This window comes from Ipomoea nil, unplaced genomic scaffold, assembly GCF_001879475.1.
Source record: "Ipomoea nil cultivar Tokyo-kokei standard unplaced genomic scaffold, Asagao_1.1 scaffold1407, whole genome shotgun sequence".
NCBI classification, from domain to species: domain Eukaryota; kingdom Viridiplantae; phylum Streptophyta; class Magnoliopsida; order Solanales; family Convolvulaceae; genus Ipomoea; species Ipomoea nil.
The window spans coordinates 1804096-1820187 of record NW_017617835.1 but is presented as its reverse complement, the minus strand read 5'-3'; the positions used below and the strand labels follow the sequence as shown (position 1 = coordinate 1820187).

Here is a 16092-nt window from a genome sequence, read left to right as displayed (position 1 = left end):
TTTGGGATCTTGTTGTACCATATTCCTAGATAACGGTTCTCTGGGTTGATTGGACCGGAGTAGCTGTCAGCAATGCTAAAGAATCCGAGCTTGAAAATGGCCTTAGCAGAAGTCAAATGTTCCCAGTCTCGGATATTGGCACCCTGCATGAGGGTGTCTGACTCTGCAGCTACACTAACGTAAGACAAAAATCCCATGTGGAGAATGAGATTAGTAGAATGAGAGGAAAGATTTTGGAGGAACCCATTTAGCTTAGGATAAAAGAAAATGATTATATTGGATGCATTTCAATTTCCTAGCGTGCGTTTATATAGACTTTAACATCCAACTGTTTACGTTGCTCTCCATCAAGTGATATTCATTCACTACTGGAAATTATGCAATTTGCGACCACCTGAAAATGATATTAAATTAAGTTGATACTAAAAAGTCCAAAAAGTGGTCGGAAATAGCAACAAAGGTTTTTCCGGATACCAAAAGTGGTCGGAACAAGGCTTTCGACTTGATTTAAGATCACTTTCAGGTGGTCAGAAATTTCATAATTTCCAGTAGTGATTTTTCGCTACAAAAAAATGCGAAAATAGAGACCTAAAACCCAACATGGGCATAACAGGTTTCAAAAGCTCACTACATTAAAAGCATTCTATACCAAAGTTTATCACATGCATAATAAAGAGAACTCTAAATGACAAATTATGTGAGACACAACACATGCATGAGAAATTGGCAGGCAATTGAGTGTTGTATTGTGTTTGTTAAAAGTAGAGCATCATATAGGTGAGTATACAACCAAAGAGATGGGTTAAAATCCACAAGATAGGACAGGTATGGTGCATGAAATGCACAAAAGTCAACTATGTTACAAAATTCTCACCAATATATATATATATATATATATATATATATATATATATATATATATAATCATTATTGTGTGGACCATATTTTGTATAGTGTAAAATAATGTATATTCAGGACAAAAATAATGTACATTGTATTCAGGGGATGTACATTATTTTTGTACATAGTGTACATTATATTGTATAATGTACTTACAGACAAAAATAATGTACATTTAGTATATTAAAAATATACTTTTTGTTATGGTCCACAAAACATTGTGTGCACTATGGTCCACACAATAATTTGCCATATATATATATATATATGGCCCGATCTCATGCGAACGACCGCCCATGAGAGAACTGAGAACGCGTGTCATCCGTCCACGTGTCCATATCCAACGGATGAGAAACACTGATTTTTTTAATAAAAAAAATGCGGTGACAGTTTCGTAAATAATTGAACATCGAAGTGCAAGTAAAATGTATTACAAGTGCAAATAGCAGTTTCATATAGTGCACCTCAGTGCATGCAAAATGTTTCTAAGTATTGGTACTGCATGTACTATTAAATTAAGGGACATGATATATATGCCAACATTACAACATATTAAATTTCATTTTTTTTAAGAAAATGGTAAAATAAGTCTTTAAAAATTACTTAAAAAGTTAATTAGGTCCTTAAACTTTCAAAAGTTACAACTAAGCTATTAAACTTTCAAAGGTTACAATTAAGTCCTTAAACACATTATTTTAGAACATTAAGGCCCAAGAACAGGTTGGTGACATATAATTACAGGTCACTAGGATTTTGGCACACCTGATTCCAACCATATTTTGGCAAAAAACACTAGTGAAACAATCGCCGGTGTTTTTTACCAGAATAAGGTCGGAATCTCATTCGTGGTTTGTAAGAACCTAATTAGTGGCTTGTAACTCTGTAAGGCTGTAATTATAGGTTACAAATCAATTTTTGGGCCTCAATACTCTAAAATAATATGTTTAAGGACTTAATTGTAACATTTGAAAGTTTAAAGGCTTAATTGATTTTTTGAGTAATGTGCATGGGTTTATTTGACCCTTTTTTTTTTCTTGAAAATTTCCATATGTTATAAAGTTGGGGAAGGTGGCCAAAATTGAGTTCAAAATGTCAGAAGGCTTCAAGGCTTTCACTTTGAGCAGAGCTTCACTTATTAGACCCATTCTTATTTCCCTAAGTAGTTAGAGCATCCACAATGGTGGAGTTATTTTGTGGTTTTTAAAGAGTTTTTATAAGTATGATTATTTTTTTAATTTTTTTTTTATCAAGATGAGGGTGTAACCCAGAGAGCCTAAGAAGCAGCAATCCCAGTAGCTCTTCCCCGGTGTGTCTTGCGCGGGTACTTAGCTTCGACGCGATCCTGTTGAATAGCCATCCGTAATTCCGGAGGTGCCTCATTCAGCACCAGTAGCCCAATCTGGTTCGAGATGGACATCGACGCAAGGGCATCCGTCACCTTGTTTTGTTCTCTGTAGGTGTGCCTGTATTCCACCTGCGCCAAGCCCGCAGCCTCCCTCATGCAATGTCCAACAATGTTATTTCGAGTCATATCCCCAGTTCGCATGCTCTCCATGACCGCCATAGAGTCACCTTCAACAATGAGTTTATCAACCCCCAGACTTTTTGCGATCCTGATGCCTTGTAGAATTGTCCAAGTTTCCGCATCTTCCACATTTCCCCGTCCAATATTGCACAAAAAACCCCCTCGCCACTTCCCTGTATAATCCCTCAGAATTCCCCCACAACCAGCGATGCCACTAGTCTTTCTACAGCCATCCACATTAATCTTCCACCAGCCCTGCGGTGGTTTTTCCCATGCCACTGTAGTTGTGTGAGTTTGAGTGTTGTGCCTAGCCGACACCCTGCATTTCGCTACGCCACAGTGACCTCATCGTACGCCGTAAGCCACCCTCTTCGTTGAGCTGGAGTGGTCGTAACTTGCCTGAAAACTTCGTCGTTGCGCCATCTCCACAACCACCAGAGCCGAATTGCAAAGCGTTCAGGCCATCCCTCCTCGAACCCTAAGGTAGCATCACCCCTCAAGTTCGCGGAAAGCCAATTGCACCAGTCCAGTCTACTGAGCTGCTCATCTGTTCGCCTTGTGAGCGCCGCTTCCCAGATTTCCCTTGCTACCGGGCACCGGCGGAAAAGGTGGTCAAGATCTTCTATTGTACCTGCACAACGACAACAATTAACATCAGTTGTTATGTGTCGTCTAACACGTTCAGCTTTGGTTATAAGTATGATTATGAAAGAGAAGATGAGAGGGGAGAGAAAAAAAAAAAAAAAAAAAAAAACCAAAAAAAAAAAAACAAAGCAAAACTAGTTTTTTTGGAGTTATTCCCGGCCCATTGTCAAATTGAAACCGACGCCCTGCAAGTTATCCAAAGTCTCATCAAACATTATGACAACAAGCTTTTAACATCACTGCAGCTGTATGCCGATAACTACATTTTCAGGCCCTCTGGTTAGCCTTTCAATCTTTTACTTGTTCCATGCTTCTTATCCATTCAATATTGAGATAAAACTTTTTGTTCATTTCGTGTTTAAGCTGAAAAAGGAATATATTTCTGGAAAGCTTTAATTTGATTACCCAAGACTAGTAACTACTTCTAATTTTAAAAGAAATGTGACACTTTTGAATATTATATAGGCAAAATGACAACATGTATGTCCATTTTTATTCCATAATGATAGTAAACATCGTTACATAAACTGCGCCCTTTTTGAACAAAGGGCGCATTATATTCACAAATTAAACACGCAGAAAATTAAACCTGAATGACAGTAAAACAGCAGAAACGCTTACAGAAAAATTACATTAACCAGTATCTAGCTTTTGTGTTGTTTGATGAGACGATAGATGTACAGTTCATCAGTTGCATCAAGTGTAAAATTATGGGCATTGGTATACAAAATGCAACCAGTTCCATCACTAAAAGACGATGCATATGCGGTGCAGGAGCAATTTTTCCAGCAGATGGAATGGCAATCACTGAGAGCTAACCTGTAACCATTTGGACTATCCTTAACATAAGATATGTTTCCATCAACAAAATACCCTCTTGTCTGGATGAATACATCAGAACTCTGCCTGCAAGAAACCGGGTTTTCCTTCAAGCAAACCCTCTCCAAAAAGTCGCGACATTCTGAAGCATAGCTCCCGGTCCAGGTAGGCTCGATCATATTATGTACCAAGAGGGATTGCTCGATTTGGCCCTGGAGATCAAGCTTCCATTTGGGGAATGTGTAGTTGTGTTTAGGTGAGTAAGAGAAGTACTTCTCCTTCTCATTTGACACCAATTTGAAACCAAGCTCCAACTCTGCTGTCACGTCTGGTGCCTTCTCAAAGCTCCCATTTTTCCAGACTCCACTGCTCCAGTAAACCTTTCCCCGTCGAGAAACGACCAGTTGGTTAGTGCCGCCATTAACGTCCAGGCCGAGCTCAAAAGCTCCTGAACCCGGGACCTGCTCACTCAACCAAGAACTGAGCTTCCAAACATGCCCGGTTTTCAGATTCACTCCCAGTTTCATTCCAGGTAGAAGCACATCCGTGGGGTAATCAAAGCTCTGCCAAAACACACCTCCAAAGCTTCCATTTCCATGAACTTCACGTACGACCAAGTTTCCAGAGTCCAACAGCGTGGCACCCACGTTGTTTCCGGACATTGTGGAAACATTGGACACTGTAATCATCCCTCCAACGTGAGAAATCTTGAGTTTGCCGTGAGCGTCGATGATGAGTGAACCGGATGAGTCTGGGAGCGGGGAATCACGATTGGCAATCCAGACCGGCTCGTTTGGCACCTTGGTGTACCATATTCCTAGATAACGGTTCTCTGGGTTGATTGGACCGGAATAGCCGGCAGAAATACTAAAGAATCCGAGCTTGAAAATGGCCTTAGCAGAAGTCAAATGTTCCCAGTCTCGGATAATGGCACCCTGCATGAGGGTGTCTGACTCTGCACCTACACTAACGTAAGACGAAAATTCCATGTGGAGAAATGAGATTAGTAGAATGAGAGGAAAGATTTTGGAGGAACTCATTTAGCTTAGGATAAAAGAAAATGATTATATTGGATGCATTTCAATTTCAATTCCTAGCTTGCGTTTATATAGACTTTTACATCCAATTGTTTACTTTACTCTCCATCAAGTAATATTCATTTCTCACTACAAAAAAAAAGACGAAAATAGAGACCTAAAACCCAACATGGGCATAACAGGTTGCAAAAGCTCACTAAATTAAAAGCATTCTATACCAAAGTTTATCACATGCATAATAATGAGAACTCTAATTTAAATGATAAATTATGTGAGACACAACACATGCATGAGAAATTGTCAGGCAATTAAGTGTAGTATTGAGTTTGTTAAAAGTAGAGCAACATATATATAGGTGAGTATACAACCAAAGAGATGGGTTAGAATCCACAAGACAGGACAGGTATGGTGCATGAAATGCACAAAAGTCAACTATGTTATAAAATTCTCACCAATATATGCCAATGTAATCATATTCTCATAATATAAAATTAAAAAAAAATAAAAAACTAAAATGCAAAACCCATTATCTTTTTACTCATCTACTTTTAAACAATAAAATCAAAAATAAAAATAATAAAAATGTCGTTATCCTTGTATTAAATATAAGATTTTAATATATATACACATATATGTATGTATATATATCTTTATTATATATTTTTATTAATTATTTATTCACTATGAAAAATACCTCGGGGTTGAAAGGTTGACTGGCTCTGATACCAAATGTTAGATATATTAAATATATTATATTTAATATATCTAACATTTGGTATCAGAGCCAGTCAACCTTTCAACCCCGATGTATTTTTCATAGTGAATTATGGCCACAAATTTCAATATTGTATGGTCGGGTCCCAAATTGGACGGGAACCTCGATTACAATTATTGGCAAATTATGATGTCCACACATTTGCAAGCTCAAAATCTTTGGAGCTTTGTTGATCCCGGTCTACCCGAAGGAGCTGATGCAGGCGCTATACGGCGAGATAAATTGGCCTTGGGTCAGATTCACCAAGGTGTTCATTATTCCATTTTTGGGCAATTAGCTCGTGCTCAAACAGCAAAACAAGCTTGGGACATCTTAAAGGTGTCACACAAAGGAGTCGATCGGGCGCAGAAGTCTAAGTTGCAGTCGTTGAGAAGGTTGTACGATAATTGTGAGATGACCTCTACAGAAACAGTAGATGCGTATTTCACTCGTCTTATTGATATGGTGAATAAGATGAGGCTATATGGAGATACGATTGAAGATGGTGCAGTGGTTGAAAAAGTTCTTCGAACTATGCCGATGAAGTATGACCATGTGGTGGCTTCAATAACAGAGTCACACAAAACCGAGCTCTTATCAATTGCAGAGCTGAAAGGTATGGTAGAAAGTCATATTGACAGGATTGCGTCAAAATCGGAACCACTAGCAGAAGAAGCTTTGAAGAGTCAAGTCACCCTTAATGTGACTGGCACTAATCAAAGAGGTGGAGGATCTGGTAGAGGTCGTGGAAGAGGAAGAGGAGGTTCTAGTGGAAGAGGTCGTGGTAACTTCAACCAAGGAGGAGGACGTGGTAACTCCAACCAAGGAAGAGGTGGAGGTAATACCAAACAAGGTAAATTTCCATTTCATTGCTACAATTGTGGCAAGTATGGGCACAAGATTGCAGATTGTTGGTATAATGAGGACAACAATCTTGGAAATCAAGCAAACATTGCTGAAAAGTCTGGTGAGAGTTCTGAAACTTTACTTTTGGCCAGCGATAGTTTTTCTGCAGATAAGAACATATGGTTCTTGGATACTGGGTGTAGTAACCATATGTGTGGGAAGAAAGAATTGTTTTCCGAACTAGATGAATCAGTCCGGTCTGAAGTAACGTTTGGCAATAAGTTAAAGGTGCCAATTTTGGGAAAAGGTAAAATCTCTATTCAGTTGAAGGATGGTACTCACAATTTTATATCCGATGTGTTCTATGTTCCTGAACTACACCAAAATTTGTTGAGTATGGGTCAGTTGTCAGAAAAAGGATATAAGATACATATTGCTCAGGGGTGTTGTACCATTGCAGATGCTAAAGGAGTTTTGATTGCAAAGGTAAATATGTCCCAAAATCGACTATTTCCTTTGAAAATTAAGCATACTCTCCTTGCTTGCTTTAATTCTGAAGTTTGTGATGATAATTGGTTATGGCATATGCGGTTTGGGCATTTTCATTTTTCTGGGTTAAACTATCTTGCGAGAAAGGAACTTGTTTCTGATTTACCTGTTGTGAATGTCCCTAATCGTATCTGTGAGATTTGTGTGATTGGGAAGAAGCATAGAGATCCCTTTCCCGTGGGCAAGTCAAGGAGAGCCACAAAACAGTTGGAGATTGTTCACTCAGACCTGTGTTCGTTGGAGGTTCCCTCATATGGAGGTTGTAAGTACTTTATTACTTTCATTGATGATTTCAGTAGGAAAACATGGGTTTACTTTCTGAAGCAAAAGTCTGAAGCATGTGATGTTTTCAAACAATTTAAGGCTTTTGTTGAAAAGCAAAGTAGTTATGAAGTTAAAATCTTGAGAACTGATAGAGGTACAGAATATATTGCTTGTGATAATTTTCTGAAAGAAAAGGGTATTCAGCACCAAATGACAGCTAGATACACTCCACAACAAAACGGAGTGGCTGAGAGGAAGAATAGGTCAATCATGGATTGGTGAGGTGCATGTTGAAATCTAAGGATCTGCCTAAGCCTTTTTGGGCAGAAGCTGTTGCTTGTGCTGTCTATGTGTTGAATAGGTGTCCAACTAAGAGTGTCCGTGATAAGACGCCCGAAGAAGCTTGGAGTGGGAGAAAACCCTCTATCAAATATCTCAAGGTTTTTGGATGTTTAGCATATGCCCACGTGCCGAATCCATTGAGAAAGAAGTTGGATGATAAAGGTGGGAAGTGCATATTCATTGGTTATAGTGACGCTTCAAAGGCTTATAAACTATACAATCCTGAAACTAAAAAGGTTGTTATAAGTCGTGATGTCACTTTTGATGAATATGGTGCCTGGGATTGGTTAGCTAAAGATGAAAGTTCAGTTGTTATTCCTGCTGTTGAAAATATTGTTGAAGAGCAACCGATTCCAGATAATGTCCAGTCTCCTTCACAGCCAGAGTCGTCAGTTCGACGATCTCAGCGCGAGCGCCACTTACCAGCTCGCTTGCAAGATTATGTTTTGGGTCATGATAATGACCTGTCTGATGAAGAAATTGTTCAATTTGCTCTCTTTGCAGATTGTGATCCTTTAACTTTTGAGGAGGCTGCTACAGAAACTCATTGGCTTAAGGCGATGGATGAGGAGATCCGTGCCATTGAAAAGAATGGTACCTGGGAGTTAACAGATTTACCTCCTGGAAAGAAGCCAATTGGAGTGAAGTGGGTTTACAGAACGAAGTACAAGTCAAATGGAGAAATTGACCGTTTTAAGGCACGGTTAGTAGCAAAGCGTTACAAGCAGAAACCAGGTATTGATTATTTTGAGGTTTTTGCTCCTGTAAGTAGACTTGATACAGTTCGAATGGTTATTTCTCTTGCTGCTCAAAATGATTGGAAATTGCATCAAATGGATGTCAAGTCTGCTTTTTTGAATGGTTTTCTTGAAGAAGAAATATATGTTGAGCAACCTGCAGGATTTCTGAAGAAAGGGGAGGAAAATAAAGTGTACAGGTTGAGAAAAGCCTTGTATGGCTTAAAGCAAGCGCCTAGGGCGTGGTATGGTTGCATTGACTCATATTTTGTTGAAAGTGGTTTTGTGAGATGTCCTCATGAACACACTTTGTATGTCAAATGCACGGATTCTGGTGATATTGTTTTAATCTGTCTGTATGTTGATGATCTGGTTTTTACTGGAAACAACTTGAAGCTAATCTCAGAATTCAGGGAGGCACTCATTAAGAGGTTTGAAATGACCGATATGGGCCTTATGTCTTACTTTCTTGGCCTTGAGGTTATTCAGATGGATGGTGGAATCTTTATTTCACAGAAGAAGTATGCTGCTGATATTTTGAAAAAGTTCAAAATGGAAAACTCCAAACCAGTTTCGACTCCGTTAGCTGAAAAGTTAAAGGTGTCCAAAGATGAGTGTGGTAAGAATGTGAACGTTACATCTTATAAAAGCTTAATTGGGAGTTTGAGGTATCTGGTGGCAACAAGGCCAGATATTTCTTTTGGAGTTGGAATTCTTAGCAGATTCATGGAGGAACCAAAAGAATCACATTGGGCTGCAGCAAAGCGAATTCTGAGATATGTCAAAGGTACAAGTAATGATGGAATTTTTTACTCTACTAATGAAACTGTGGAACTTGTTGGGTACACAGACAGTGATTGGGCTGGAGATGTTGAGACTAGAAGAAGCACGTCAGGGTATGCCTTCTATCTTGGTTCGGCCATATTTTCTTGGTCTTCAAAGAAGCAACAGATTGTAGCACTTTCAACCGCAGAAGCAGAATATATTGCAGCAGCAAACTGTGCTACTCAAGCAGTTTGGCTGAGGAGAATTTTGGAATTTCTACAACACAACCAAGAAGCACCTACAACTATTTTTTGTGACAACAAATCAGCAATATCGTTGTCCAAAAATCCAGTCTTTCATGGTCGCAGCAAACACATTGATATCAAGTATCACAAAATCAGAGAGTTGGTTGCTGAAAAGCAAATCAACATTGAGTATTGTTCAAGTGAATGTCAAGTTGCAGATATCTTTACGAAGCCGCTGAAGACAGAGACATTTCTCAAATTGAAGAAGGAAATTGGAATGACCAATATATCCAACTTGGTTTAAAGGAGGCAATGTTATAATAATATTATTATTATTATAATTATTAAACCAAGCAAGTAATTAATAATTAGTTAATTTGTTGGAAATAATGAAAGTAATGGGTGTGGGTCATGCATTGTATGTGAAGAGTGGCCTAAATTATAACATTAGTACATCGAGCATTAGCTTCCTGATTAGTAGCTTTCATTTAGTATAAATATGTGGTTTGTATTCATTTGTTAATCATCCCTTCAAATAACATTATTCATTCCTCTCTCTTCTCTCTCAATATATAAATATAATATATTGATATATTATATTTAATATATATTATAGATATATTATATTATATTTAATATACATTATATTAAATATATTATATTTAATATATCTAACAGGATCCAATTCTTATTTACTATCACAAACAAAGTGACTCATTCTACTTAAATTCATTACCATTACCAAGTTTTTGATTTACATTACCATTCCGATTCCAATTTTTGAACTAAACACCCCAAGACTTGACAATTCGTATAAATGGGTTGGCACAATAACAACACGAGCACGATAAGGCTAAACATGGACATGACCCACTAATTAAGGTTAATGGGTTAAAATTCTAAATACGAACACAATTTTTAAATGGGTTGACATCATATAGACACATTTAATAACTCGGGACACATTAAAGATAAATACTACATTATTATTTTCATGTCCAATTTTGTGCCAAGTTAATAAATCATGTCACAAATTGTTAGGTCTAGATACTTATTATCCATTTATCCTATAAATTTAAATCTTTACCCCGTTAGGCTGTCCTTATCCCTGCAAACATCTTCCACTCTCAAAAATGGGTCCCACTTCCACATCATACCATTTACAAATCATCTACTATTCACACTACATCCCTACAAATCTAATCAATCTTCAAAAGTGGGCCAAATATATTAAAATAACATTATTAATTATATTAAAATATTAAAAAGTACAAAAAATCAAATAAAATTAAAAAAAAATATATACAAAAGCTGCCGCGGCAGCTTTTTCAGGGTTTGCAAATTTGCTTGCAGTGCAAATTTGCAAACCCATTTCATTAAAAAAAAAAAAAATGTATATGTGGCTTTGCCACGTCACTTTGCAAAGGAGAGTTTGGCTGGGATAAGGACAGCCTTATAAATTACATTTTAAAAGTTCTTTTCTCTAGGAAACTGTTGGATCGAAAATATATTTTCCAGAGAAACAACAGTGATGCAGGGAGAAAACATATGATATTGGTGCATTCACACAAGTCAAGTCAAACTTGTGAATTGAAGCTTATTTTGCATTGCACCTTAATCGATTTCACATTCACCTATTAAATACAAAATTAATTTTGCACATTTAAAAAAATGTGAATTTATTTTGACCTAATTTAAATGGTTTATGATCTCAAGCCCCAATTTCGAGCAATTACATCAATGGTTCATAGATGAAATTTCAGAACAAAAAATTTGCGGTAGGATTTTTAACTAATAGAGGGGAATTTTTATTTATTTTTGGATGTTTTTTTTCTTGCAAATTAAATTTGTTTGTGAACCTTATGCAAAAAAAAAAAAAAAAAAAAAAAAAAAAAAAAAAATTTGTTTGTGAACCCCATTAATTGAAAATAAAATTAAGAAAATAGCCTGTAGGTGCGCGTTGAGCGCCAGCTAGGCGCGTAAATAACAATTTTACTTTTTACTTTTGTTGGCAACCTTTTTTTTCATCTTTTTTCATCTTCTCTCTCCCCTCTCTTCTCTCTTCTCTCCTTGCTATTATATTAATTTTTTAAGAACAAAAACTACAATAATACGTGGTTAAGAGCAATTCCAACCAAGTTAGTCAAACTATTACTTTAGTAATTACTCCATACAATATTACAAATTCGATTTTGTAGGATTGGCCTATTGGTCTTCTTAGTTTAAACCAGACAAGCTAACCTATTTTATCTCTTTGTGATCCTTTACTATCTATAATTACAAAGCAGGTTTTACCTGGTCCACAACCTCATTATGGTTGCGAGTTTCTTTCATTATCCAACATTAGTAATAATATGTTGTTAGTGGTTAGTATTGTTGATGAGGGGAAACAGACAGAAGAGTTTCAGGCTGGTCAGAACCTCTTTATTTTGGTACAGTTACATTAATCTTGTGGAGCACAGCAAGTATGAAACTTTTTTTTTTCTCAAAAAAAAAAAAAAAAAAGACAGGCACAAGCCAATAAACACTTCACTACCTGACAGTAGTACAGTGTACAGTGCTGCCATTTCCTTCAATTTTGTTATGTAATTATTATCTTTCTTTTCTCTTTGCTCTGTGAACTTCTTTACCATTGATTCCCAGCATGGGCTTCACCCATTCTTGTTCATACTTCTGTATCAATGCTAGTATTCAGTTATGGGTTTGTGAAACCAGAGAGCTGAGCATCTTCTAACTTAATGTCTCAGAATCCATTCAGTTGCAGAGGTGTGACTTTTTAATGAAATATGAAGATTGGTCATCTACAGAAACAGACAAAAGTTAAGGGTACCTTAGCTTTGATAACCTCAGAAAACAGTACGTTTTCCTTAGATCTCTATCAAAACCTTCAAGAATGTACCTTTTCATAAATCCCCCACTGCCCACATTAATCTAATCCACTATCTCTAACATTTGCTAGTCTGGTTAGGTTAGATTTGTGCCGGCCTCTTTTGTCGAGTTCATCCATATTTTACTTTGTGTTGACTCGGGCATAGCTTAACGTAACTAGCATTTTATGTTTTATTTGTGTAGTCCTGAAATATAACTTAGCTAATTTACCATTTTAGAATAGATTAACATATACAAAATAGTAATTAAGCTCTCGAACTTTGAAGAAAATATGTGCAATGAAAACTTTGTAACAAGTTACCATTTGATAACCAGGAAAGGAAAAGCAGAGTTTTGTTTCAGTGTTGGGTCAGCTTTTAGGAGAGATTCCGTGGCTTTGCTCTGTCCCAAACAGTCTTTCACTAAATTTCACAAGACCTGCCTGGATGTATACAATCAAATTTCTAAGTATTGAAATGGTACTGTACTATTTATTAAATTAAGGGACATGATATATATGCCAACATTACAACATATTATTCAACTGCATTTAATCGCATGACAATGAAGTGATCCAAAAACAGGGAAATTTCCATGTGTTATAAAGTTGGTGAAGGTGGCCAAAATTGAGTTCAAAATGTCAGAAAGCTGCAAGGCTTTCACTTTGAGCAGATTTTCACTTATACCCATTCTTATTTCCCTCAGTAGTTAGATTCCTTTTCTATGTTTCCCTTTCCCTTCTTACCTTGGAAAATGCTTGAGGTTGACTACCACCCTTTCATATGAAGTGATTTAACTTGATTGATTAGTTATTCAACTAAAAATATATTAATTTGACAATAAACTTTTTGACCGGATAGCTCATAGGGATGACAATGCGGCATGGTGGGTTCAGAAATATATCCCCGCCCCTTCATCCACATTCTCAACCCATTCTTCGCACTCGCCCAGATAATAAAATTCTTACCCCATATCCGCACCTGCAGGGATTTTGCAGGTGCGGGTAATACTCAACTCGCAACTGTTCAAGTAATACTAGTAAGTACTAACTCTTTACACTAAGCACTTTTTATTGCGAGGAGAGAAGTTCTTGCAGTTTCCCGCCAAAATTCGTCATGGTTTTTACACTCTCACCCATTTATTTACTACTTAGTTCCCAATTCTCTTGGTGTTTTTACACTTTCTCCCAAAGTCTCAATCTTTTTCACTGCACCTTCTTCTTCTTCTTCACACACAACAATGAAGGGAACTTCGAAGATAATAATGGGAGCAACACTCACAATGCTACTCAGCCTTGCAATAGTACTAGGCCTAGTCTTGCTTCTACTAGCCCAGCTCTACTGCTCTCTCTTGCTCCGCCGCCGACACCTCCGGAAACCCACCACCACCGCCACCACCGCCTCCGCCGCGCAACTCGCCAACCATCCCACCGCCCCAACTCTCAGCACCTTCTACGCACAGGGCGTCCTCCACGCCCCAAGAAACTTCCTCTTCCCTGCAGTGTTTAATAACCTGGATTTAGAAACCCAGAATTCTGAGCTCCCCAAGAAACCCCACGAAGTGGGTCTTATGTTTTCCTCCACGCCGCCGCCGTGCTCTCCCGCCGCCTTTATACCAATGGCGTCGCCTAAGCTAGTCCACGGCGGCGAAGACGGCGGCGCTACCGTGAGAGAAGATTGTGTGTACATATGCAATCCGATTTATGACTTGGAAGCCAACATGCCGTGCGGGGCGGTGGTGGACACCCCGTTTGAGACGCCGGATTCGTCGCCGTCACGGTTAAGCGGCTCCGATGGCGGCCAATCTGCGTGTTGTAGCCCCGCGTCTTCGGTGGCGTTAACGCCGATGAAAGAACTGCCGGCCAAGGCGTGCTCGGTTTCGCTGAAGGATGCTAGTTCACTTGGGACTTCTAGGAGTGACTCCATTAGTAACAATGACGCTGTTTCGTCTTCTTCTTCTTGTTCCCCTTCCACTTCTTCATGGTGAAGATTCAAACTTCATAGTCAAATCCCAAGCTTTAGTAGAGAAGATAAGTTGATGATAGCTAGCTAGGACTCCAATCTTCATATATATTTAGGTTAATTGAGACTTAGAGGGACCTTTTTAATTTGTTCATGTACTTTACTATGATTTTTGTTTTTTCTTGTTTGAACTTTAGTTCCAAAAAATGTTACCATTTTTAGTCTCGACTTCTCATTTTTAGTGCATAACTTTTTGTTTTTGGGATATTTTTAGCGAGTTCGCTAACTTGCAAGCTATGAAATTGAGATATTTGACAACTTTTTTTGGTGGAATTTTGAAGTCATTCCAACCTCCAACCTAAATGTGATGAAAGTTGAAGGAAGAAAAGGATATGATAATTTTAAGTCATTGAGTCACTGTGATTATAACCTTCAAAATGCTCTCTCTGGTAGAGTGTAGGGACCCTTAAGGGGGTGTTTGGTTGGATGGAAAATATTTTCCATGGAAAATGTTTTCTTCAAAGTGAAGGAAAATGTTGGTTTATGTTGTTTGGTTGGATGGAAAACATTTTCCATTGGAAAATCGATTCCTCAAAGTGGAGGAAAATGAATTCTTTGCAAAGGGGTGAGATTTTGTTTTCCACAAGGATTGGGAAGGAAAATAACATGAGTGGACCATTTTACCCTTATGAAAATTTCTTAATTACATAGACACCTATTTATTCATTCATCTTTTTAAGGGCATATTGGTCTTTATATTCATTATTCCTTATCTTTCTAAACCCAACCAAACAATGGAATCCATATTCCCAGTAATTTCATTTCCACCAACCAAACAATTGAATCAATTTTCCTAGAATTCATTTTCCATGGAATTTCAATTCCATTTCCTTTCAAATATTTTCCAGCGAACCAAACGAGCTATTAGAGTTGGAGATTCAACTTTTGGGAGAAGGATATGATAATTGTTGGAGGGTTGAAATGACAAAATTTCCCAAATGTCTAGCTTGACTATGATGATTGGTTACCGAAGTACTAAATAAAATTGTCAAATACTTTGTGGTTTGATAAAATCACTGTTATATTTTGTAAGAAAAGTTTTAAATTTGAGTTAAGTCTCATTCCTGATCAGACTAAATTAATCACTTTCAAAATAATTTATAGACTAAAGGTATCATTTAAAATAAAATAAAATAAAAATTGTGCATTAAGACTTGAAATTTTAAATGACAAAAATTTAAAGAAAAGTATTGTAATAATTGTAACATTGAAGTTGTAAAAAAAATCCATAATGTAAGTTCTTCCTTGGACTCTTTTAAAGTTGAATTGAGACAAGCTAAGGCACATTTGTCAATGCCACGCCTATGCACAAGAGAGTTACAATTACGATGATAAAAAGATTTTGTTTGTTTAATTTGGAATATTGTTTTTGGTGTTTAACAGAGGAAACCAACAAACACGCATGTATTTTTAAGCTTTAACAGAAAGGGGATTGTGAAGATGCATGTGAGGCCATATAAGTATTGAAGCAAAGCAACAAATGTTGTAAAAATCTCTGTTTTTGATGGACCTCGTTTGCTAATTCCTAGGCAACATTTATAATATGATTATTATTATTAATTAATAATCCAATAAAACAAGAGATGAAAAATGAGTGGGGCGTGTCACGCTTGTTGTCGCACACAAGGACGAGTCTTGTTTTTTTCGATGCGTTCTATGAAACAAATTAAAGAAGCTTCACCATCCATCTCTTGCCATGCATTCTTGAATACTTCAATTACACACTATGCATGTGCTTCAACTCTCTATTCTTTTGCATTTCCAATTTATAATTA

The 16092-nt window shown here is 37.3% G+C and overlaps 2 protein-coding genes across 2 annotated transcripts; one reads left to right on the top strand and one right to left on the bottom strand.

Annotated features, from left to right (window-relative positions):
* Positions 1-3874: 3874 nt before the first annotated feature.
* LOC109186226 (G-type lectin S-receptor-like serine/threonine-protein kinase CES101) lies at positions 3875-4878 on the bottom strand. Its single transcript, XM_019336153.1, has 2 exons — positions 3964-4878; positions 3875-3889 (listed from the first exon to the last, which is right to left on the bottom strand). The coding sequence occupies exons 1-2, from the start codon at positions 4876-4878 to the stop codon at positions 3875-3877; spliced, it is 930 nt and encodes a 309-aa protein (XP_019191698.1).
* An 8681-nt stretch (positions 4879-13559) lies between these two features.
* Positions 13560-14282, top strand: LOC109186225. The gene has a single exon (XM_019336152.1). The coding sequence runs from the start codon at positions 13560-13562 to the stop codon at positions 14280-14282; it is 723 nt and encodes a 240-aa protein (XP_019191697.1).
* The last annotated feature ends 1810 nt before the right edge of the window (positions 14283-16092 follow it).